Raw genomic sequence first — 21,683 nt, forward strand, 5'->3', positions numbered from 1 at the left:
CCAAAATCCAGAAATGTGTGTGTGGGTGTGATGGGGTATCTTGGCTGGCCTAATCTATAGAAGAACACCATCCCGGATTCAAGAAAAAGAAAATACAATAATTTCGGTAGTGACCATCCAAGCGAATCCTCCCATTTTTTAAATCTGGAATCTCTCTTTCCTTCATCCAAGTCCAAATGTCGCCTCCTCCTCGGCGGGTGTTGGCGTCCTGGCCATCTCACTCCTGTCCAGGCCCAAGCCGGCGGCGGCCTGACTCGACAGACTAACAATACTCTCGCTGTCCCCCGTGTCCGCTCTATTCATCATCTCGGGCCTTGGGCTGGGCATGGGGCTGGGGGCCCTCGACGCCGTCTCTTCGGTAATTAGGGCGGGTGCCGACGTCGCCTTGTGACTGTTTCTATTCCGACGGAGTTGGTTCTGCTCCTCGCGCTCCTTCATGAGCTGCCTCTCGGCCTCGATGGCGCGGTCGCGTTTCTCCTCGACGTCCTCGCGGCGCACCACCTTGCGCAAACCCTCCGAGGCCTGGATGAGGCCGTCGATGCTGATGGCGTGGTTGGTCATCTGGTGGTTGATGTACGTATACACGGCGGCGGGGGCGTCACACTGGAGCAGCTGGCGCTCGTTGAGTTTGAGGAGGGCCAGGGCGACCCGGAACAAAAAGGTGCTGCCGTCGTTTATACAGAGCACCACGTCCCAGACGCGGAACAGGGCCTCGGCTGAGAGGCAGTCGGTGAACACACTGAGGAACCACTGGAACGTCAGGGCCTCGAGCTCGATGCTCAGGTCCTCGAGGTGCTGCGAGAGTTTGGGCAGCACGTGGGCCACGTACAGGCGCAGGACTTGCTGGTCGGCACGCGAGGCCATTAGGCTGTGGTCGTAGTATCCCTGCGGCAGGATCTGTTCGATGATCGAGGTCAAGACCCAGAACACGTCTTCGGTGGAAGGCATGATCAACAGCAGATTCGCAGCGATGAGATTCATGCCTTGGCAGTACCCGACCTCGTGGTTCCGTCGGGCATAGGCGAGCAAGACCTGCTTCAGCTTGCCAACTCCCGGCCCCTTGCGGAAGAAGATGTTGTCCGTCAGCGTACGGGTAATGTCCATGTCGATCTGCGAGACAACCGAGGGATCATCGTCTTCGGTCGATTGACTGACAAGATCATCATAGTAGCCCGGGACGCGCATGCTAAGAGCGCCTGAGCATTCTGACCAGATCTTGGGCCGATTGGCCACGGGAATGCCACCTAGAACCAACGCTTTAAATTCATTCCACTTGTTACGGCCAACTTTCCCCTTGACGCCAAGATCGGCAACGCCGATGGTCTCCCCATCAGAGAACTTGGCCTCGGGAATCATGACAGGGGCTTTCTGGAAACGAGCCTCCGCAGCGGCCGTGGCCGCAGCGATGGCAGCTTCGTCCTCGCGCCGGCGTTCTGCCCTCACCTTACGCGAAAACTCATTCCAGCGTACAGTCTTCTCCCTCTGGAGGGCATCGTGAACATCGCTTAGCTGCTGTAGTAATAGCTTGACCGGCTCGGCGTCTTCTTTGACCAAAGTGGCGCCAGCTGGTTCGTCGTCAGGCTTGGCGGCTACTTCGATGTTGAGAGCAGGAGCGGCACCCAGGGACGGCACAAAACCACGCTCGTCCGAGGTAATGGCAACAGGTGACCTGGAAACATCACCGCCATCCAAAACCTGGATACCCGATGCGGTAATGGATGGCGTATGTGAGAGCAGCTCCGTGGGAAATGTAGCGATCTTCAAATAGTCCTGCCAACGTTTGGGTTTGCCCTGCTCCACAGAACCCTCACTAGAATTTGGTGTCCCTGGTCTGTCACCACTGCCAACGTCAATAGTCGAGCTAGCGTTGTCTTCCAGTAGGTTAGGCGATATGTTGGATCGTCCACCGGTGAGCATTTCAGTGCGACTGCCCCTTTTCACCTGTCGTGCCATCTGTGCTGCTTCCCGCTGCCTCTTTTTACGGCGCTGGTCGTAAATGAAACCAAAGCGGTCGGTAAGGTAGTCAGAACCCATGTAGTTGTTATTATAGATATGCGTCAACGTCGGCGGCTGGCCTTCAGGCGAGAATATCGTGTCCATCTCAACAGGACCGTACTTGTCAGGGCGGGTGGCTGAGGGGCTAGGAGGACTTGTGCCCATTGTGTCCCACCTTTCGTGTGGTTGGGTTCGCGGTGCAACATTGAGAGGGGCTGGAGTTGGTCGCCGCATGGCCATGAGGGATTTGGGGCCAATCTGGGTAGAGACAGCCCTGTTTGAAGCGGTCGTCTTGGCACTGGTGCTCGAAGGCGTCCTCAGCGAACCACCTTGGCCTGCCGAGCTCGTTCTTCCCCTGACAGAGTCACCATCACGGACAGCCTTCCCTGCTACTAGCTGCAAGGCCATGCTAGCAAGAGAGCCTGACTGCTTCCTGGGTACTTGACTCGAGTAAATGCTCGAGGCCCTGCTTGAGCTCCTCACTGAGCCAGAATCAGGAGGAGTGAAAAGATTCTCCTGGATCGTGGGTCTTCGCTCTCCCGACGTCGGGGCTCGAACTGCGGTGCGAGCCGGGTCGCCACTGAGACTGCTTGCCCGACTATTCCTCTTCGATGAGCCACTCCCCAAGATCCAGTCTTTCCAACCTTTCATTGTGCCTTTCGCTTCGTTGTCTTTGGAGCCAGATCGACTGCTCCCTCGTATGGTGGCGTCATTGGGGTCTCCCAGGGTGTAGTTCCCATACGACACCGAGTCCTGCATTGCGTCACTCACAAGGTCTGACAGACCTCCGCCGCTGGCCTTTTTCGATTCCTCCTGGGCTTTAAGGTCCAACTCGATCGTTCGCAGTCTGGTTTCGAGCTCGAGATTGGACAGACCGCACTCTATTATCATTTTGCGCAGAGCCCTTTCCCGAATGTCAGCCTTATGTCGGAGGGTAGCAATCTGGCCATCGCGTTGTGCTAGATCTTCTGCGATCTGACGCACGAGGGGAACGGGACCCTGTTTGGCTATCAGGCGCTCTATGTGTTCGTCGGGCGCAATGTGAATTGCGCCAGGCACCTTGCGGGTCGCCAGCGGGGTATCTTCGAACAAAGCATTCCTTGCCGAGGCAGGGCGGCCTGGGGTGTCGGAGGAGACCAAGGTGTCTACTATAGAATGGACGGACTGCGGGTTGGACGTCTTCCTGGGCGGGATGGTGGTGGTTGCGGTCGCGGTTGAGGGCTGGGCGACGGCCTCGAGGTCAGGCGTCAGGGGGCGGCCGAATGACGGAGAGCCTGGGGAGAAGGAGGGGAAGGAGGTTAGGGACTTGTCGGAGGCGGCAATGGAGGAAGCTGAGCTAGATGGCTGCGAGGTTATCTTTGCCCTGGACCTGGATTTGGCGCGGAGGGTGTGTCCTCTGGCGCTCCTAATGGAGGCAGTTGACAGTTGTGACGTAGAGCGCTCCAGATGCGCTGAGGGTTCGGGCTCCATTTCATGACATGGCCCATCAGCATCGAATGGCCGAGGAAGCAAACCCTTCAGACTTGTCGAATTGGGAGGAGGCTATCTTGGTTGGACTGTATGTGTTGGTAATAGAAAGGAAAAATGTGCTTGTTTGAGACATGACTATGTGTGTGTGTGAGTGCGTGCGTGAATGAATGCGTGCGCATGTGTGTGGTCAATAAAGAGAGAAACCATACAGTGACGGTGACGGCTTGTGATGCATGGTAGGCATGGCTGCTAGGTTTAAGTCTTCGGGTATTTGGGGGGGGACGACGGCCGGGGGTTGATGTTATGCAAGTACTGTACTCTCTGTATGTACTACACAGAGGGCGTAGGCTCTAATTTAGTTCTGTTCTGTTGGCTAGGTAGGTTCCAATAGTAGTAGATGTAGCCTGGCAGCTGCCCCGGATTTGGATCTAAGGTTGGTACCTGGTATCACATAGTGTCACTGGCGGACAGGCAAGTACTTTCTCTAGGTGGTGCTTGGCTTGCATAGGGCGGACACACACGCTAAACTGGGACTGTTATGGAATGCATGCCAAGCAATTGCACACTGTCAGGGTTCAATGGCCATGTTCCGTAGTGGACCCCCTATTTTTGGCTGCAAGCCATTAATGAATGGATGGAATTCTGTAATCATGTATTGCATGTTTATCTCAGCCGAGTCATCTCCCTCATATCCCATCAGCCGTCAAACGTAACTGTTTGGATTCTTCCTATTCTAACATAGTGCTGTGTACCTATACAGGCAATGCGTCAAGTCATGGTTCCCAGGCAACCCGTGATACAGAGTAAGCCACTGTTGACGACGTAGTTTTCTATGATATAGGTAAAGGTCAAAAGCGTTTCCAGGCGTGGCACCGCTATAGGCGGGTTTCTCAGTTCTTACAGAACAATCTAGAGGTGATATAGTCGACTATATCAGTTCTCGCATAAAAGGCCGCTCGAAACCAACCCTTCCTCACACCTTAAAAGTAGCCAAGATCATAAACCCTCTCACATCTCTCCCGTTTCCACCGACTTGCTAGAATAAATACCTTCACACATTCATTACTTTTCTAGTCGCGCCTGAAGAAAATCTCTTCCCCATCACATCTGTAGCTATCGGAAATGCCGGGAAGGCGCGATTACCTACTAGGAAGTCTCGTGGTACTCATCAGACGTCGCGCTCTCGCTACCAATTTTTGCATGGGAGCCTTACCTCCCACTCCGTCTCTTGCCTCATAAACACACTTCGTATGTATGAATTCCTGTCTCATACGTTTCCGACGCGACGCGGACCCACGGATACAACTGCTTACTATACTTCATCGTTGGGGGTTGTCAAAGCCTCCCCCGCAACCCTTTTCTCTTGTGGCCTGACGTATGTAACGTCAATCATATTACAGACATCAAATATACTCACCATCCGAAATGGCGAGTTTTGCTCCACTGCGTGTGGTGTGTGCGAGGCCTGCCTGCCATGAAACTAGGCTGGGTGTTGACTGTCAGCGATGTCGGCTCATACGATACTGCGGCAGCGACTGCATGGCGGAGGACCAACCGGCTCACCAGTCCTTGTGCGAATCCGACAAGAACAGGAGAAGACAATCCTACAACGTAGAAGAGGATGCCAAACGTCTGGCTCCTGGTCAAGGAATCCCTTACCGCCATTGCAATGCTGAGACACCCAAGCCAGGAAATGAGCCTCGGCTCTTCTCAAAACACAAGGTCAAGTGCCTCATCAGTCCACAAGACCAAGGTCGAGATGAGGATGGCGATGAGATGAACATCCGAATCAACGGTAAGACAATTCGAAGAACTTTGAAAGGACTATGCCTATAAGCAAGACCAATGAAACTAATAAAACTGAAAGGCTTCGGCGATCTAGGACTTCTCATTGAGACATTCCTGGCCATTCCTCGAGGTAGCAAGGTGAAATACAAGTTCTACATGGAAGAGGAAGACAACGAGGTAATTGGGCGCGTCTTTATCCTGCTATCTATGGCCAAGGTCTGCAAGAATTATATGCAGACTGCTGAGGCTATGCTGCACTATTGGTACTCGGCGTTCCTTCCCGACTGGGTACTGGACTGCCTCAAGGACGAGATCCTTCCCATGGTAGAAGACGTAGAAGAGACATGTCTCCTCACTGGTGTATCAGGGGATGTCGTAGAGACCTATATGCGGCACGGCCATCATTCCGGGGGTTCGAGACTTGGTTCGACAGCGATTTCATTGCTAGCAAGCGCTTGACGAAGCTAACAGAGAGACTTGAATTCGTCAACCAGGATCTTGCTAGATTTCAGAGGTCTCACAACATCAGTGGGCGTGAGAACGACATCAAAAAGGAACTCCTCGCTCATCCCAAATGGCGATCCAGCAGGATGGAGTATTTACAAACAGGTGTCTTGCTTCCACTCACAGCTTCGAGGCAAGACTTCAAGAATCCAAACCCTGCTTTTTTCCGGGATTGGGATAGTTGCCGAGACCATGGCTTTGATCCAATGGATGCTTGGGAGGGAGTTTTCCAGCCACCCCGGAACTGCATAGTACCGGAACAAGATGGCCACGGCAACTTCTTCTACTTCATGCAGGAAAAGTTGACCAGGTTCCTTTATGCATTGGATGTCATAGAGCACTACAAAATCACTATAGCCCCCCTGGCTATCTCGAAGACACCACCAAATGGACTTTTCAATGGGAGGGCAAACCCAGTCTTGACCTTGCTGGCCTCCAGGACCCGAAGTTGAGCGACAAGTCATCTAACGGGGAAAATCTGACAAAGTCAGAAAAGAGAAAAGTGGCCAAAGCCAAGAGGAAGAAGGCATTGAAAGCGTCCAAGTCGGCTAAGAATGCTCGGGAGAACCCAAAGCCATCCCACGAAGACAGATCCATGGCGCAGGCCCCGGATTCAGCAAATGATGTTTTCCCAGAATCGACTGAGACCCCAGCTACGGAATTCCCCAAAGTGGTGGTCACTCCTTCAGGCCGCTTAGGGTTTTCCGAGACGGTCGAGCGCCATTCGCACCAGCAACTTCATGTGACATCACCTCCAGAGGGTAGGGAGGAGCAAGAGCGGAACGAACAAGAGCTTGGCCAGGAAGGCACAACCTCCATGTCTACCACCGAGTCGCAGGATCGACCAGCAGCATCTCAGTTGAAAGCAGTTGAGGATGGGTGGACTAAGGTTATCTCCAAGAAATCGAAGCGTGGTGCAGCAACGTTTCCAGAAAGAGTATCATCTTCACAATCCTCTCACCACACCTCAACTTATCATTTGCCAGCCAAGCCCACCACATCGCTACCTTCCTATATATGTATAGAGCATCGATCGGCAGCATCGATGTCGCGACGAGTACCAATAAACGGGCGACAGGCGCGGAGCAATCCGCCGCCTGGGGTTACGGATTTATGGAACCTTTGGCAGGTTCCCGTTGACAACGAAGCCACCATGACCGAGAGATCGGCATCGCGTAACCTACTGGTGCTGCCAAACCCCGTAACCTTAGGCCTAACAGGCTCCGGATCAATTTTAGAAACGCCTGCCCACGGAACACCGAGCAACAATGAAGAAGCTACCTGTGAGGAAGCCACTGACGACGCTGAGCTCCCGCCATTTGAGAATTATGCCTCCACCGGCGAGGAAGTCAACGGCGAGGAAGTCAATGGCGAGGAAGTCAACGGCGAGGAAGTCAACGGCGAGGAAGTCAACGACGAGGAAGTTAACGGCGACATTGAGCTCCCGCCATTTGAGGATTATACTTCCACCGGCGAAGAAGAGTTCCCGTCATCCTCGCAGTTCACTTTCAACAGCCAAAGCAAGCAGCCAATGGAAGAGCCCCGTAATGCTCCCAGAGTAAATTTCCCGACTGTGAGACCGCGTCAAGGCGTTCTTTACGGGGGCTACACAATGGTCAACAGCCAAAGCCGGCAGCCGATAGAATCCCCCACTGTTATCAGAGTGTTTCTACCGTACAATAATTCCCGTGCGCGTGCGCGTCCTACTCTCGAGGAACACGGAATATGTAAGAAGACAATCGTTAGAGTCAAGGACAAACCCTAACCTTGTTATATCCAGTATATTGGTCAACTCGACCAGCAGACTATGAACAGTGTTCAAGCTCAATCCCCTCTAGTTGCTACAGACTAACTAACGCAACATCCAGATCAGTCAGGCCTGTCCCCAGAAGAGCTCGAATACTTCGAGGCGAACCAGGCAGCCATGGCTGAACACGCGAACGTTCCAGACGTAAACGACTCCAACCTTGACGAATAGGTCTCGCCACATGGTCACGACGAATCAGACAATTATGCGGCGGACGCAGTGGACGGCAGCGATTCTGTGGCGGTCCAATACATACCCGACGGCCATACGATGGCCACAGACCAAGCTGCCCAGGTAACAGCCACGGCTGAGATGGCGAACGGCACCGATATTATGGCGGACAGCATTAACTCTACCGTAGACGCTATCGACTTGGCGGCGGACAGCATTAATCACGTAGCGCCCCGCGACTCAACCGTCGACTACGAGGAGCCTATAGACCAAGCTGCCGGGACAGAAACCGAGGCCACAGCCACGGCTGAAATGGTGGACGATATCGACTTTGCGGCAGCTCGCGACTCTGGCGCCAACTACACAGAGTATATAGGTCAGCCCACTGAGGTAGAAGCCAATGCCACGGTGACGAGTGACACAGCAAACGGCACCGAATCTGTAGTGGCACATGACTCAGCCAACGAACCTATGGGATCTACAGGTGAAGTTGCCGAGGCAGAAGTTGAGGCCTCAGAAGCGGTTATGACGACTAACGGCACCGAACTACGAGTGCCGCAAGGTTCCATCGGTGACCATCTGAAGGATACAGATGAAGTCGTCATCGAAGCTGAAGCTGAGACTGAGGCTATGAACCAGGCTGAAATAATGGACGGCAGTGAATCTGTGGTGACACAGCATAAGTCCGATCGAAAGGGGAAGGCTCCAGAGAAAATATATTATTGTAAAGGCAATTGCGAAGCTGGTCCATCTCGACAGACCGATCAGAAAGGTAAGGCTCCAGTGGAAGTCATTCATAGAGGCAACACCGAAGCTGGCCCATCTCAACCGTCCAGGCGTGAGAAGAAGCGAACGAAGGACCTGAAGCGCCTGGCTAGAAAAGCCCGGGAGAAATCTGAAGCGTCGAACGCTAGTGAGCCTGCAGTGGCCCAAGATACGAATGACGACCATGTGAAGGCTTCCGGTGGACCTGTCGAGGCTGAAGCTGAGGACCAAACTGAAGCAGCGAACGGCAGCGAGTCTCTGGGGGCAATAAGGCACAGACGCTGACGCTACAAACCATACAGAGGAAGCTGCCACTGAAGCCGCCAACGAGGCCAGCGCACCTAAAACATCCAAGAGAAGGAAGGAGAGAGAGAAGAGGAAGAGACAGAAGTCCGCACGCAACAGCACCGCCAGTACCTCAGCAGGAGGGGCGCGGAACAGGGATCCTGGCATGTACCTGTACCTGGACGAGAACATGAGAGGAACCGCCGACGGCTTCAAAATGTTTGAAGCAAGCGACCGTGGCTCTGATGGTGGCTTTGCATCTCACGTCTTCGGCTACGACGACTTCCTTTTGGCTCCACCTGCTTCTTCAGCCATGTCCAGCTCTTCCTCGAATGGATCGCTGACCCCTCGCTCAACTCGAATGCCGACGCCTCAGCCCTTTGTCTATAACGAAGCAGAGGTTACAGAGGGCAACAAGGCCAGTGACGACCTCGGACCTACCCCGGGTCCCGTTACCAACCCCTCCTCCAACCCTTCCTTGCCTTCCACGACAACGGCCGCCGTCCAAAACGTGCTCCCCAACGGCACGCCAATTCGACAGGGGTTCACAGCCGACGACCTAAAACTAAGCGACACTTATCGTTCGATTACCTGGCAGGAATCAACAGGCCGTGAGCCGCCCAGGCCAGTGCCCCTCACCAAGGAGGACGAGGCCGTCGAGGACGAGACCCCGAGTCTGCGAGGACCCACCTTCATAGAACCTCACCTGCGAGCATCCTATTTCCCCGAATCGTACCCCCAAGACTATGCCGGCAATCCGAAATGGCATGAATATATTGCGAAGAAGCAGTCTTTGAGGGAGGAGACGAAGGAAAGCGAGGAGGAGGAGGACGAAAGGGGGAGGAGGAGCAATAGGTCACAGCGCAGTCCTTTTAGTGTTGCCAGCCCTTTTTGGTGTCGTAGCCGTGGCTAGCGTTGGGTACACGGTTGGAGTCCAATGGCCCAGAAGCGAAAGGGACCAATCAATAGATGATCTCGGTATACCTACCATGTATGTTTGATTGGATTCCACAGCGGTAGACGACAGGTACAATCGAGTGTATTGTTTCACGAGAAGGATGCAAACAGGCCGTGGTGAAGTATCAACAGGAAGGCATGAAACTGGAAGGTAACCAATCTAAGACATTGGCTGTGACGGGTTGCGGGATATCACAAAAACGTGAGCAGATCTGGGCACATGGAGCACGGCAATCGTTCTAGAAAAAGAAGGAAGGAGGGAGCAAGCGAGCAAAATGGGCAGTTTTGGGCATCAAATGGCTCACGGGCAAAGAAAAGGGGCAGTGGTTGCTCAATTTGCCATCGAGCTGCCATCCGAACTCTCTTTCAGACGGGCGTGACGGAAGCGAGCGGACAGCCAGCCAGTGCTGGGTATGCAAGCCGGGAATGGCGCCGGCGCATAACACAGCTGACGTGGACGTACGGGTATGATCTGAATGATGTCAGCAGCACCAGATGACAGCTCTGGAGAGAGGGAAATAAGGAGTCGGTGACTGACCGGTAGATATCCGCGGGAGCATGTGGAATCCAACACCAGATCAATCCCTGCTAGCGCATGCCGGTGGAAACACTTGCTGCCAAGCTTTTCTGCCAATCCCTCCAGGCCCCTGGCCCCAAGCCCCGGGCCCAGGCCCCAGGTCCCAGGCTTCCAGGCCACTTGCTTGCTACTGGCTGCCCAGGCCCCAGGCCCTACCTATACCCCGGGTGCCAGGCTTGACGGTCGTCACCACTTCAAGCTCTCTCCCACGCTCTCTCTCACGCTCTCTCTCTCACGCACTCGCTGCCTCTGGGGTGACTGCTCACTTGCCAATTCGTCGGTGACCTGTTACGCACCCGTAAGCTGGCCTGATGCTGGCTGGCACCAACAGCCGTATATAGTGGTTTTGGTATAAATAAAGCGCTCATTCTACCACCGCAGACACCAGAACCTCGTCCTTGATTTCATTCTCCCTCCTCGTGGTTGCTGATTGCAGCCAGTGAAACAACTTCGTATTGCACACATACACACATACACACACACACACACACACACAAGCGCGACACACACACACACACACATACTGCTTGCTACCCCGCATCAACGCACCTTCGTGGCATCAACCCAACACCGATCCATACCCAAGTAGCAAGAGGTCGGTGTAGGTACGTAGCTCCTTTCTAGAATAACCATATGTGAATTGTTTGCTCATTTGGGTATAAATAGATGACTAATTGGCCACTGCTCTACCTCAGTTGGTTATACTGTTCAACCTTTTGACCTCCAGCTTCTTTTTTTTCACCCCCTTCACGTTCTCATAAATATATACTATACTAGTTCGTTCAACAACACCCCCACCATGGTCCATCTTGCAAACATCCCCAAGGACGCCGATATCAGGGATAAGCTCCCTGATGCCGTCAAAAAGATAAGTTTGCAGCTCAGCAACGATGACGATTCCTTCACCACGAGCGTCTACGGCTCCCGGTTCGCCGCCGAGGACTTGCCGCGCCACGAGATGCCCGAGGGGAGATGCCTAAAGAGGTCGCCTACCGCATGATCAAGGACGACCTCAGTCTCGATGGCAACCCCATGCTGAATCTGGCCTCCTTCGTCACCACCTACATGGAGGAGGAAGCCGAGAAGCTCATGACCGAGTCCTTCTCCAAGAATTTCATCGACTATGAGGAGTATCCTCAGTCTGCCGACATCCAGGTGAGCTTCCCTGTGCTCGGGCCCCACGACCTTTCACTAACGCGTGCTTCTTCTCTCCTTGGTAGAACCGCTGTGTATCCATGATCGGCCGTCTGTTCAACGCGCCCACAGACGACAATAGCGCAGCTGGTGCCGTTGGCACCTCATGTATCGGCTCTTCGGAAGCCATCATGCTCGCGGTTCTGGCCATGAAGAGACGCTGGAAGAACCAGAGAAAGGCGGCTGGCCTCTCCACAGAGAACCCAAACATCATCGTAGGTCCCCTCCTGGAGAATGGATGATAAACAAGCCGGCACAATTTACCCGTGGTTGTCCACCATGCCTCTTTACCGAGGTACTGATAGTGCTCTCGCAGATGTCCTCCGCAGTCCAGGTCTGCTGGGAGAAGGCAGCAAGATACTTCGAGATCGACGAGAAGCTGGTTTACTGCACACCAGAACGATATGTCATCGACCCCGAGGAGACGGTGGATCTGGTTGACGAGAATACCATCGGTATTTGCGCGATTCTGGGAACCACCTACACTGGTGAGTACGAGGATGTCAAGGCCATCAACGATCTCCTGGTGAAGAAAGGCATGGACACCCCGATTCATGTCGATGCTGCCAGCGGCGGGTTTGTAGCCCCCTTCGTGGTGCCAGATCTGCAATGGGACTTCAGACTGGAACGGGTGGTCTCGATCAACGTGTCCGGCCACAAGTATGGCCTTGTCTACCCGGGCGTTGGATGGGTTGTCTGGCGGTCTGCCGAGTTTCTGCCCAAAGAACTCGTCTTCAACATCAATTACCTCGGCGCCGACCAGTCAAGTTTCACCTTGAACTTCTCAAAGGGTGCCAGCCAGGTCATCGGCCAGTACTACCAGCTGATCCGGCTTGGTAAGAAGGGCTACCGCGCCATCATGAGCAACCTGACCCGCACGGCCGACTACCTCTCGAGTTCGTTGGAAGCTCTGGGTTTCGTCATCATGTCCAAGAAGTCGGGCGAGGGTCTGCCCCTCGTTGCGTTCCGCCTGAACGCAGACGACAAGCACGAGTTTGATGAGTTCGCTTTGGCACACAGGCTGCGTGCTCGTGGCTGGGTCGTGCCGGCCTACACGATGGCCCCCATACCGGCCAACTGAAGATGCTGCGTGTCGTGGTCCGCGAGGACTTCACCAAGAACCGATGCGACGCCTTGATCATGGACATCAAGTACTGCATGGAGCTTCTGGAGCAGATGGATCGAGACTCAGGTATGCCTCGGGCTCCATTTTCCTTCTTCTTCTCTCCCATTCCAGCGTGTCTTAGACGACTAACCAGAGTCGAACCTTTTTAGTCAAGAAGATGGAAGAGTTCATCAAGACCCATCATCATACCAATTCCTCTCAATCGAAACACAACCACCCCCGTTTCGCCAACGAGAAACACTCCATCCAAGGTAAACATGGCAAGACTCACTCGATCTGTTAAACTCTCGCGTTGGGAGACTTTGAGGGCTACATCGGCACTGGGATCCAAATGCTGGGAGATAAAAGACTACACACAACAGGTGGTGGGGACTTTATGGACGCCATGGAGATAAAGGTCGGATAGCACATGTGTGTGCGTGTGTGTGTGTGTCAAATATACAGATATTATGCACTTGCAGTGTTTCTTTCTCACCGTTACGCCATTTGGAATTAGTTTCAGACTTGTGCATGGCTACTCCGTAGTAAGGCTATTATTGGTATGACGTTGTTCTTGTCCTCCTTCTTCTCGGTAATCCACCGGCAGTCCAAGTGGACTGAACTGCATCTCCTCTCGCTACCCACCCTTCTTGTTGTTGTTGCTGTTGTCGTTGTTCTTTTTAGTTCCGTCGGCCCTTCTGCCGAAGCCAGCGGCCCAGCCCAGCCCCTGAGCCACCAAAACGCGCACCCCTGCTTTTGGCTAACAAGATGATCCAATTTCCCGGCGTCTGGTAATCGTTCGGCTCCTGTTCCCCCATTTGCCCAACCGATTCTGGACGGCCAGCGGGCTTGGGCGATCATGGCATTTGCCATGGGCGCATTTTCGAAACGCTGCATACGCATGCCCACACACAACGTGATGCTGCCGCGGCTAGCAGGGATCGTGGCAAGGCAAGGCACAGGGCACGGGCAAGCGAGGAGGAGCGAGATGGCGCCAACGTCGGGCGGCTTTCCGGATGGTTCCTCACCTCAAACCCATACGTAGCTGGTAAATACTACTCTACTGTAATGAATGTGAAAACGCGCCTACGTAAGTGCTCCGCTTCCACCACCGACCCGACCGACGATAGCAGATGCCTCGTGTTGCTGAGGCTTGCGTTTTTGGAAATCGACTTTATTCCTATACATATATGGGATAGGTATCTTTAGATGAGTAATTCCACCCCAATATCCCCCGCCGATAGCAGGCATCGACCTCCCTCGATTGTGTATGAACATTACATAAGCACGCAATACAGATGGCATGCACGCTAATCCAGCCCTCTGCGATGATGGTCGGAGCCGCCCCGTCCCTCTCCTCTCTCCCCTCAACGGATCGACCGACTTTCTTGATTCCAAGTGGAACCGAACCCCCTTCAGACCCGACCCTATAGTGAACCTATATTAACAATACCCACAGCCCCAGCCCCAGCCCCAGCCCCAGTTTCGCGCACCTTATCCGAAGGATAGCTCCGGTGTGCCATTAGGTTGATTTTCCTCATTAGCATGGAGCCTTCCCCCCTGTCCGGCGCTTTGTCTTCCAGTGGCTTTGCGCCGCGTCGCTTTTGTCGTAGGAAATCCGAAAGCGTGTTGGCATGTATCTCAAGGCGCCCGGGTAGAGGTTGTAAATGCCGCTGTGACATAGCTGATAATGTGACGTCGTGGTATGAGTGAACCCCGAAAGAAAAACAAAGTCAAGGAAATTCTGAGTAAGATGTAATAGTGTGAGCAAAATGGGACCGGGCCGGGGGTCATATCAACGCCAATAGGCCAGAGGGCCTCTCGCGCGATACCGACAACGACCGTGTGACATAAAAATGACAATAATGATACAGTGATTATTTGTGATGACGATAGTTACACAGCCAGCCGTTGGACGTGGGCTAGAAAATTCGTCAAGAAAATAGTCGAAAAAGATGTTTAGGCTTTGCCTCGCTCGCTCATTCCCATAAGTTTCGTGAAGTTCCGTTGGGGAGCTTCTCTTGTATTGCTTGTTTCCTTGAGTTTCTCGCAGGTATTCCTTTCTTTCCCATTATCTGGCGAGAGCTCAGATAATATTAGCAATGCTGATTCGTTCCGTATTCCGTTTCGCAGCGCTGGGTGCTGGGCTAGCCGACGAGCCTTCGTTCGGTGGCATGCTGTTCCTCGGGATGCTCGGCCCCGGCGTCGGTTCCATCTTGATCGGCGGAAGCGTATGTGGAGCGTATTGTGAAGTCGGGCTCCAAGATTCTGTTGCCAGGCCTCGCAGTTGCCCGTCCAGTCGATCCCAACCAACCCAGTCTCGCATATCCTCTGCGCCTAGTCCAGTCCGGTTCTCAGATCTTACCAAACCGCCCGAAGCCAACGCCGCAGCGGGCATGGCATCACGTTCAGCCCCCACCCATACCCAAGCTGATTCAACGCCTCCCTGCAAGTCGGCGCTAAGATAGGCCAATAGCTCTTCGTCTCTGCACAAAGCGTCTTGAAAGGCAGCCGCAGGTGGGCGTTGTGAGCCAAACCCGGGAACAGGCCGGGGGAGATAGGCTGCTACTTCGGCCCGTTTGCTCGCCACTGCCGAGAGAAACAGAGATAGGAAACGACCGCAGGGTACGGCAACATCGCGCCGGACGTCTATCGACTTCAGCGCACGAATGCAGACCCCTGCCAGTTCGTGTTGTTCCGTAATCACCAGGAACAGTGCTGACCGGAAAATATGTGTGGTGAGCAGTGCCGTGGCTGTGTCGGCGAGCGTGGCGTTGGTTCGAGCAATCAGCTTCGCTGTTTCGGCGGCAGTGTAGCTGCACTGGGCAATAGCGTTCGATCGGATGTCGGGAGGGCAGCTGGGTGCAAGATTGCTCCGGTGTAGGAGCAGTCGAGTGCTCATCAGATAAGCCATGGGCATCAGCATGTGGGGCGGGATAGGGAGAGGGTTTTCGGGGTCGCAGGCTGCAGGAAAAGCCCTTTGGCAGTTGACAAAGTGTGCATCGAAACTGGACAATCGCGTCGGGATAATGGGCAAAGAGCTTCGGGCTTGCATAATGGCTGGTATCGAGCGGACTACATTGAGAATGACATGTAGCGAATGGGTTAGGGAGTCGGCGTTGAGGGGGTGCACCGGACCTTCGGCATGCAGAAAATGGTCGTCTATCGCTTCCGGTAACGTAACGTCGCAATCCGTATCATGGATAAGGGAAGGACGGCCCATTTCAAGAGACATGGTCCGATCGAGTATGTAAATCGACCACCATACTCGCCGCCGCATGTCGGCTTCGAGCCTTGAGGGAGCTCCAACTTCGAGATGTAGACTCATGTCCTGGGCCATCTTTACTGCAGTCCCCAGCCCACTCCACGCTGCCGACTTCAGATTAAGTTCATTCAGGACCAGTGAAGTGAGGAGCGCCGTTCTGACATTATCGAGACTAAAGTCGTTGTTCCAGGGGTCGACTAGGCTGCGCGAGATTTCTAGGAGTTCGGCTGCTTGATGAACACGATCTAGGTGACGTTCGTTGCTAAACAAACTTCCGCCTGCCAGAATTGCAAAGAAGGACGACAGCCAGGAGGCCGACATGCGTTGCAGCCCAGCACCCTGATAAATCTCGTCCACCTCGCGCTGTAACGTTGGCCAATGTAACAGAGGCATCATGACGTGTATTGCGCCGTAGTAGGAGTGCAAAAGCACTTCCGTGACAGACCTGGGTGGCGGTGATGGAAGCCTCACCTCCGGCGGCGCAGCCAGTGGTGTTTGCCGATAAGGCGCCGGTGGCTTGAAAAGCCCTTTCGAGATATTCCGGACATTCGTCCGTGCTCTCGATGGATCGTGAAGCGGTGCTGCTCGTTTCCGTCGTTTTGGTTCCGATCCAATTTCTGGGATGGCGATGACTAGTTGATCAACACTCTCCACATCCAAGTCCATCTGACCATCTCTATCGTTTAGGAGGCGTTTGAGAGTGTTGTTTTCCCTGCGTACACGTTCGATCTGCTTCTCGAGATCTTGCACCTGTTTGATGGAAGACATTCGTCGGTTCGTCTCCTTTGTGAATTGGCATTTGACATTGCGGCTGGAGCACTCCGAGCAACTTGTCGTCTCTGTTGCGTCGCATTTGACCTTCCTCTCGCGACAGGCATCACAGCTTTTCGGTTTACAAGGTCAGCAATGAGTCGACAGCGTGTATCAGCTAGGATTAAAATGCATCCCAAAAGCAGGCTCGCAAGATGTAACTTTTGATCATGGAGGATCGACGGCGCAGAAGACGAGACATGCACGTCGAAATTATCACCAGGCCGCCTGGTGGCTACGCAGGACTGGGGGCAGGCATGTTGGGAGTTTCTTACCTAGGATCTTTCCTTCTTTGGCGATATGCACGCTTCTGTGCTTGGACGTTGGCGGAAAGCTGCGCATTTGACAGTCCCGGAGTACTCGCGACGGAGTCGTTAGAGGGAAGCGAGTCTCTTCCCATTACCGATGACGCTGTCCCTGGGGTATACGGCTGGAATGCCGACTGACTGACGGAAGGTAAAGGTGGGATGCCAATAGATTGGGGAGCATGAGCGCCGCCAGTCCTTGCACTTGTGCTCATCAAGCTGCTTAGGTACTGGGGTGGCGGCTTCGGCGAAGTTGCGGACGAAACTGAAGACGAGTCGTATGACCTTGTGGATGGATTCGGAGATCGAGGAAAGGCATTGTGTGACGAAGTTGCCATCGTGGGCAACTTCAGTCTCCAGTAGGCCGTGGTCTGATTGGCCGCAGTTTCCAAGGACTCCCCAATAGGCTGGATCCCGAGAGGGTGCCGCTCAAGGAACATGCAGTATGGTTATTGGAGAGTCTCGTGGAAGCTATCTTGATAAAGTGGATGGTGGCCACAAGGGCGCTACTATCGATGCAGAATGCACCTGGGAGGACGACTGGTATGCAACCAGAAAACGGCAAGTGGGCTGGGGGGATTCCCTCGTACTAATGGCCACAAGAGAATCGGAACCACAAGGGCAAACGTCTCTCGAGTGGTGTGTCGTCGAGGCGATCTCAACGGACAGCGCCTTGCAGCGTTGCAGCGTTGTGCTACTCGACAGCCGCTATGTCCTCTCTGGGTTTCCGCGGTATGCTCGCCTGACCGAGCAGTGTCCCGCAGGTTTCAGGAACCAGTGGGCGACCGGTTATTGAAAAAACGCCAGTCGGCCTCGAATATGGCGGCAGCTTAGCATTGATTGTGGCGAGTGTGCGAATTTCCCTTGGGTGAGTATAGTAGTGTTGCGCTTCCCCCAGGATTGGCCTCTCGACGCGGGTTGCCTAAAGAGGAACCCAGATGGCGGTGAAATTATGTATATTTGTTTGGAAAATGCACCCCTAGCCAAAGGAATCACGGCAGTAGAGCAAGCACCGTCGATGGCAGTGGTGGTGGTGGTGTATACGCACAGGAACTTGGACTGCCTATTTTGGGGGGGGAGGGATTGTCGGGACCAAACAAGTAAGTAAGAAGTACCTACGAGAACGGACGGTGACGTGAAAAAAGGGAAGAGGTCGTAGTAATAGCAAGCAGCAGCAGCAGCGGTAGTAACAACGATAGTATGTGGTAGTAGTGGTGGTGGTAGCAGTAATGGGGGCAGGTCTAGTCGGTTTGCGGACGGCCGACGGTAGTCAAGCCATACAGGCAGCAGAGCAGCTTGCCCGGGACCAGGCCCCGGGGCTCTCCGTGCGCCAAAGCAAAAATCGGAAATATAATCTGGAGGGGTGAGCGAATCCTTTCAGAGACGTATCCCTGCAGGACTACTTGGGCGACGAGAAGTGGGAAGAGAGAGAGGAACAGGGCTCCGAGTGATGTTCATCGACCAAAATCGCTAACGTGTTTCGAGCGGAGGTGGGCCGTCCTGGGTTCATGGTCTTGTTCTAGTAAGGTAAGTGACCTCGGATCAAGTCGACTAAAAAAGAGGAGGAAACCCTGGGCCCCGAAACTAATGTAAACTTGAGAAGCATGGAGCATGGCATGGAGCATGGCATGGAGCATGGAGCAAATGGAGCAAATGGAGCAATGGAGCGATGGAGGCCACGCCGCTGGCTGTGCGTGCTGTCTGCTAGTAGCTGGAGCTGGAGGAGCTGTCTGCTGTTGCCGCTGCTGGCGAGCCGGCTACCCATTCGAAAGCGAATTAAGGTGATGCGCCAGTGAACCTGACATCTACTACCCGTCCCTCTCTCATAAAACACTGCAGTCTCTAGTCCTTTTAGTCTTGCCGGGGGTCCGTACTTAAGCCTACCAGATACACCAGACGACACTAGGACGTGAAGACAAGCACTATGCCTGAAGCCCTGGGGTGAGGGCGGCCATTGGCTAAAACACCGACCCTCCATTTCATCGGTTTCCCGTCCAAGGCCGTCAGCCTGAAGATTATAGCTCTGCGTTGATAGGATATCGTCGTGGCAATGTACTCTGCCTCTCCCTCTCCCCCTCCCTCTCCCTCCCTCCGGGCACATCTCCGGGCGCATATCAGAATGAGATGCCTGGCTGCACGCATTGATGCATCCACCAAGGCCTGCTTAAGTACCGGTAGAGACGGGCAAGCAGGGCATGGGTTGTCTGTAGCTAGCACTGTACCGTGCTGTCCGCATATATATTAGCGTTGGGATTGCGGGCTAGGCACGTCGAGTCGGCATTGCATTGTGCAATGGGCCATGGCGGCCCCAGCTAGCGGGACATAAAATCAAATGGACTGGAATGGAGTTATGGATGTCATGTACTTCCACTGCCTGTCACGTCTCGTTCTTATGTAAAGCAGGCCGGCCTGGTGGTGTTCTGAACAAGCATCAAGCGCGCTTTGCTTTGACTGCGCAATGTATGTAGTACACGAATAGTATTCAGGCTGCATATCGATATATTGATGTTTGTGTTTGGATGCAGCTTTAGCTATGCATGGAACCCGGGTGCGCGTGCTGTATATGACGATGCATTTGGCCCCAAATGAAGGACTGATTGCCCATGAGGGGCCGCAATTAAAAGATGAAGAAGACAATCGGTCGGGACCTGCACCGTACACGGCTGACCCTACAGTGGAAGCGATTCCCCGGCCGGAATATACGCAGGCATGTTGGTCATATAGAGTAGGATTGTGTATCGCTGCACGTTTGACACGACTGGAAAATGGCCATTCGGCCAAGAAGAAAGAAAAAAAATAACGGTAAAGATCTCGGTTCTGATAGCAGGCCAAAACTATGCAGAACCAAAATGGAAACATTTGAAACATGGCGAGCTAGCCAGCTGCCAAATTCTATTCTTCCCGCATGCCACACGAAACCCAAAGGGACGGTGAGGTGAATCAAAACCATCAATCAGTCTTTTTTCCCTCCTCCTCTGCTTGCGTGTGCGCGTGTGCGTGTGCGTGCATGTCGTCCGGTCTATGGTGGTACATTCGCCTATCTTATTGCTTCTGTCGGCTCGGCGCAAAAGAATAAAGAGGAAATTGTTCCCAAGTGTCAACTCGATGCATGTATTAATCTGATTTTTTCCCCTCTTCCTCCCCTTCTCTTCTCCTCTCGCTCCTCTTCTCCCCCCCCCTTTTCCAGTTTAGCGTCGAGGATGTTCCCGACTTTATGTCCCAGCATCCAGGGCAGTCAGTCTCTTACCTTACTCGCCGAACACCGTCGGATCTTATTCCATTGCACCCCAAGGGCGGGCAGATGTACGAAATAGCGTCTCCAATTGACCGGTCCCACTAACCGACTGGAGCTAAGAGTCGCTTACATACGCTCACTTGAACCAGGTCGAGCACGTTGGCAACTCCATATGTATTATTCAACTATCTGGTGTACATATACGCCTCTCGTCTTGTCTGGTACGTTGGAGGTCTTTCCGTCCGTCGACCCCCGGCTGGACGCCCGGCCTGCCCTCCTTGGGAACGAGCGAGAGAAACCATGTCCTGTCCTGTCATGGCACGTGAAGTACATGATCTGAAGCGAAGAGTATAGCTAGTGGTGATACTGCAACGCTGCATATTGGTATATGGACGATCATTCAAGTACAGTACTGGCTCTACGGGACGAACAGGGGTGGCATCTTCCGTTCGGGCCTAAACCCACTCGCCCTACATGACATGCTAAGAATCACATGAGTCGGTGAGGATCACAGCCGTGGAGAGGAGCTTGTCATTCATGATGCTTTCCATCCACTCGGTTTGATATACCCGGGCCTGTATTGCCATGCGCGGAAAGCTCTACATTTGGATTTTTTAACCGCCATAGGTACTCGCACTGACCTAAACTTTGCTCATCTCTCGCATGAAATCTTCATAAACGGCCTACCTGATCAAGCCAAATACTTCCGAGGTTGGGACCTACATGCTTAGCGAGCTTTTGACTTGTGCGCTAGCAGCTTAGTACAGTGCCGTTCCTAGCCAGCGTGCCAGAAGCATCCCCTCCAGGGGCAGTGCACCATGTATGTATGTATGTATGTATGTATGTATGTACAAGTAGGTGAGGAGATCCTGGCCTTGTCAATGTCGCATTGCAGGCCGGTTCCGCGAGGGGGTGGGTGGATTTCCAAAACAGCCAGCCTACGAGATTATCAGGTTAGGCGACCTACCATCTTACATAACAATGCGCGCTTGCTTGAACTGACCACCTAGTCCAATGAGCGATCTCAGATATCCGACCGCTTCCGATCTTGCCTCTGGAGATCTGGTCTTGCGGGCAACAAAGAATATGTGATGGGCACCGGTAGTTGCTCAATACATAACAGCCTCTGTACTCCGTAGCTCTTCCCCATTTGTATGGGCAGGTTGGTCCTTATGCATGCATGCATGCAGCATAGAATTATGCTTTGGCCTAGTATAGCGAGAATGCCTACACGGAGTAGACATACAACCATGCGTACTGTCGTACACTTTCTCGAGCGACACGTCGCCTTTGTTGTTTGAAACGAAGAGTCAAGGAACAGGCTTGGGGCCAGATCCAGGCTCGGGCTCATCCAGCGGCAGACAGGCTGAAATGAACAGGCACATTGGGGACTCCATCGCCATCCCATGTCCCAGGCGTTGCCAAGCCCTGCAAGCCAAGTAGAGGAGTC

At 53.6% G+C, this 21,683-nt stretch overlaps 5 protein-coding genes across 5 annotated transcripts; 3 read left to right on the forward strand and 2 right to left on the reverse strand.

Annotated features, from left to right (window-relative positions):
• Positions 1 to 162: 162 nt before the first annotated feature.
• Positions 163 to 3,465, reverse strand: PG998_009413 (TBC domain-containing protein; the record flags this gene model as incomplete). The annotated part of the gene is made up of 1 exon (XM_066876229.1): positions 163 to 3,465. One exon carries the CDS (start codon positions 3,463 to 3,465, stop codon positions 163 to 165), a length of 3,303 nt encoding a protein of 1,100 aa, XP_066728385.1.
• Positions 3,466 to 5,004: 1,539 nt separating this feature from the next.
• Positions 5,005 to 7,735, forward strand: PG998_009414 (uncharacterized protein; the record flags this gene model as incomplete). Its single annotated transcript, XM_066876230.1, has 5 exons — positions 5,005 to 5,260; positions 5,333 to 5,665; positions 5,725 to 6,067; positions 6,115 to 7,484; positions 7,626 to 7,735. The coding sequence occupies 5 exons, from the start codon at positions 5,005 to 5,007 to the stop codon at positions 7,733 to 7,735; spliced, it is 2,412 nt and encodes an 803-aa protein (XP_066728386.1).
• A 99-nt stretch (positions 7,736 to 7,834) lies between these two features.
• PG998_009415 (uncharacterized protein) lies at positions 7,835 to 9,698 on the forward strand (the record flags this gene model as incomplete). Its single annotated transcript, XM_066876231.1, has 2 exons — positions 7,835 to 8,648; positions 8,803 to 9,698. The coding sequence occupies 2 exons, from the start codon at positions 7,835 to 7,837 to the stop codon at positions 9,696 to 9,698; spliced, it is 1,710 nt and encodes a 569-aa protein (XP_066728387.1).
• Positions 9,699 to 11,118: 1,420 nt separating this feature from the next.
• Positions 11,119 to 12,922, forward strand: PG998_009416 (Glutamate decarboxylase; the record flags this gene model as incomplete). Its single annotated transcript, XM_066876232.1, has 6 exons — positions 11,119 to 11,303; positions 11,336 to 11,474; positions 11,540 to 11,728; positions 11,830 to 12,555; positions 12,621 to 12,705; positions 12,789 to 12,922. 6 exons carry the CDS (start codon positions 11,119 to 11,121, stop codon positions 12,920 to 12,922), a joined length of 1,458 nt encoding a protein of 485 aa, XP_066728388.1.
• A 1,782-nt stretch (positions 12,923 to 14,704) lies between these two features.
• On the reverse strand, positions 14,705 to 17,438 carry PG998_009417 (fungal-specific transcription factor domain-containing protein; the record flags this gene model as incomplete). Its single annotated transcript, XM_066876233.1, has 2 exons — positions 14,705 to 16,766; positions 16,969 to 17,438. 2 exons carry the CDS (start codon positions 17,436 to 17,438, stop codon positions 14,705 to 14,707), a joined length of 2,532 nt encoding a protein of 843 aa, XP_066728389.1.
• Between the last annotated feature and the right edge of the window lie 4,245 nt (positions 17,439 to 21,683).

The sequence above is a fragment of the Apiospora kogelbergensis genome (assembly GCF_038363985.1).
Source record: "Apiospora kogelbergensis strain CBS 113332 chromosome Unknown utg000006l_segment0_segment0, whole genome shotgun sequence".
In the NCBI taxonomy this organism is placed as follows: Eukaryota; Fungi; Ascomycota; class Sordariomycetes; order Amphisphaeriales; family Apiosporaceae; genus Apiospora; species Apiospora kogelbergensis.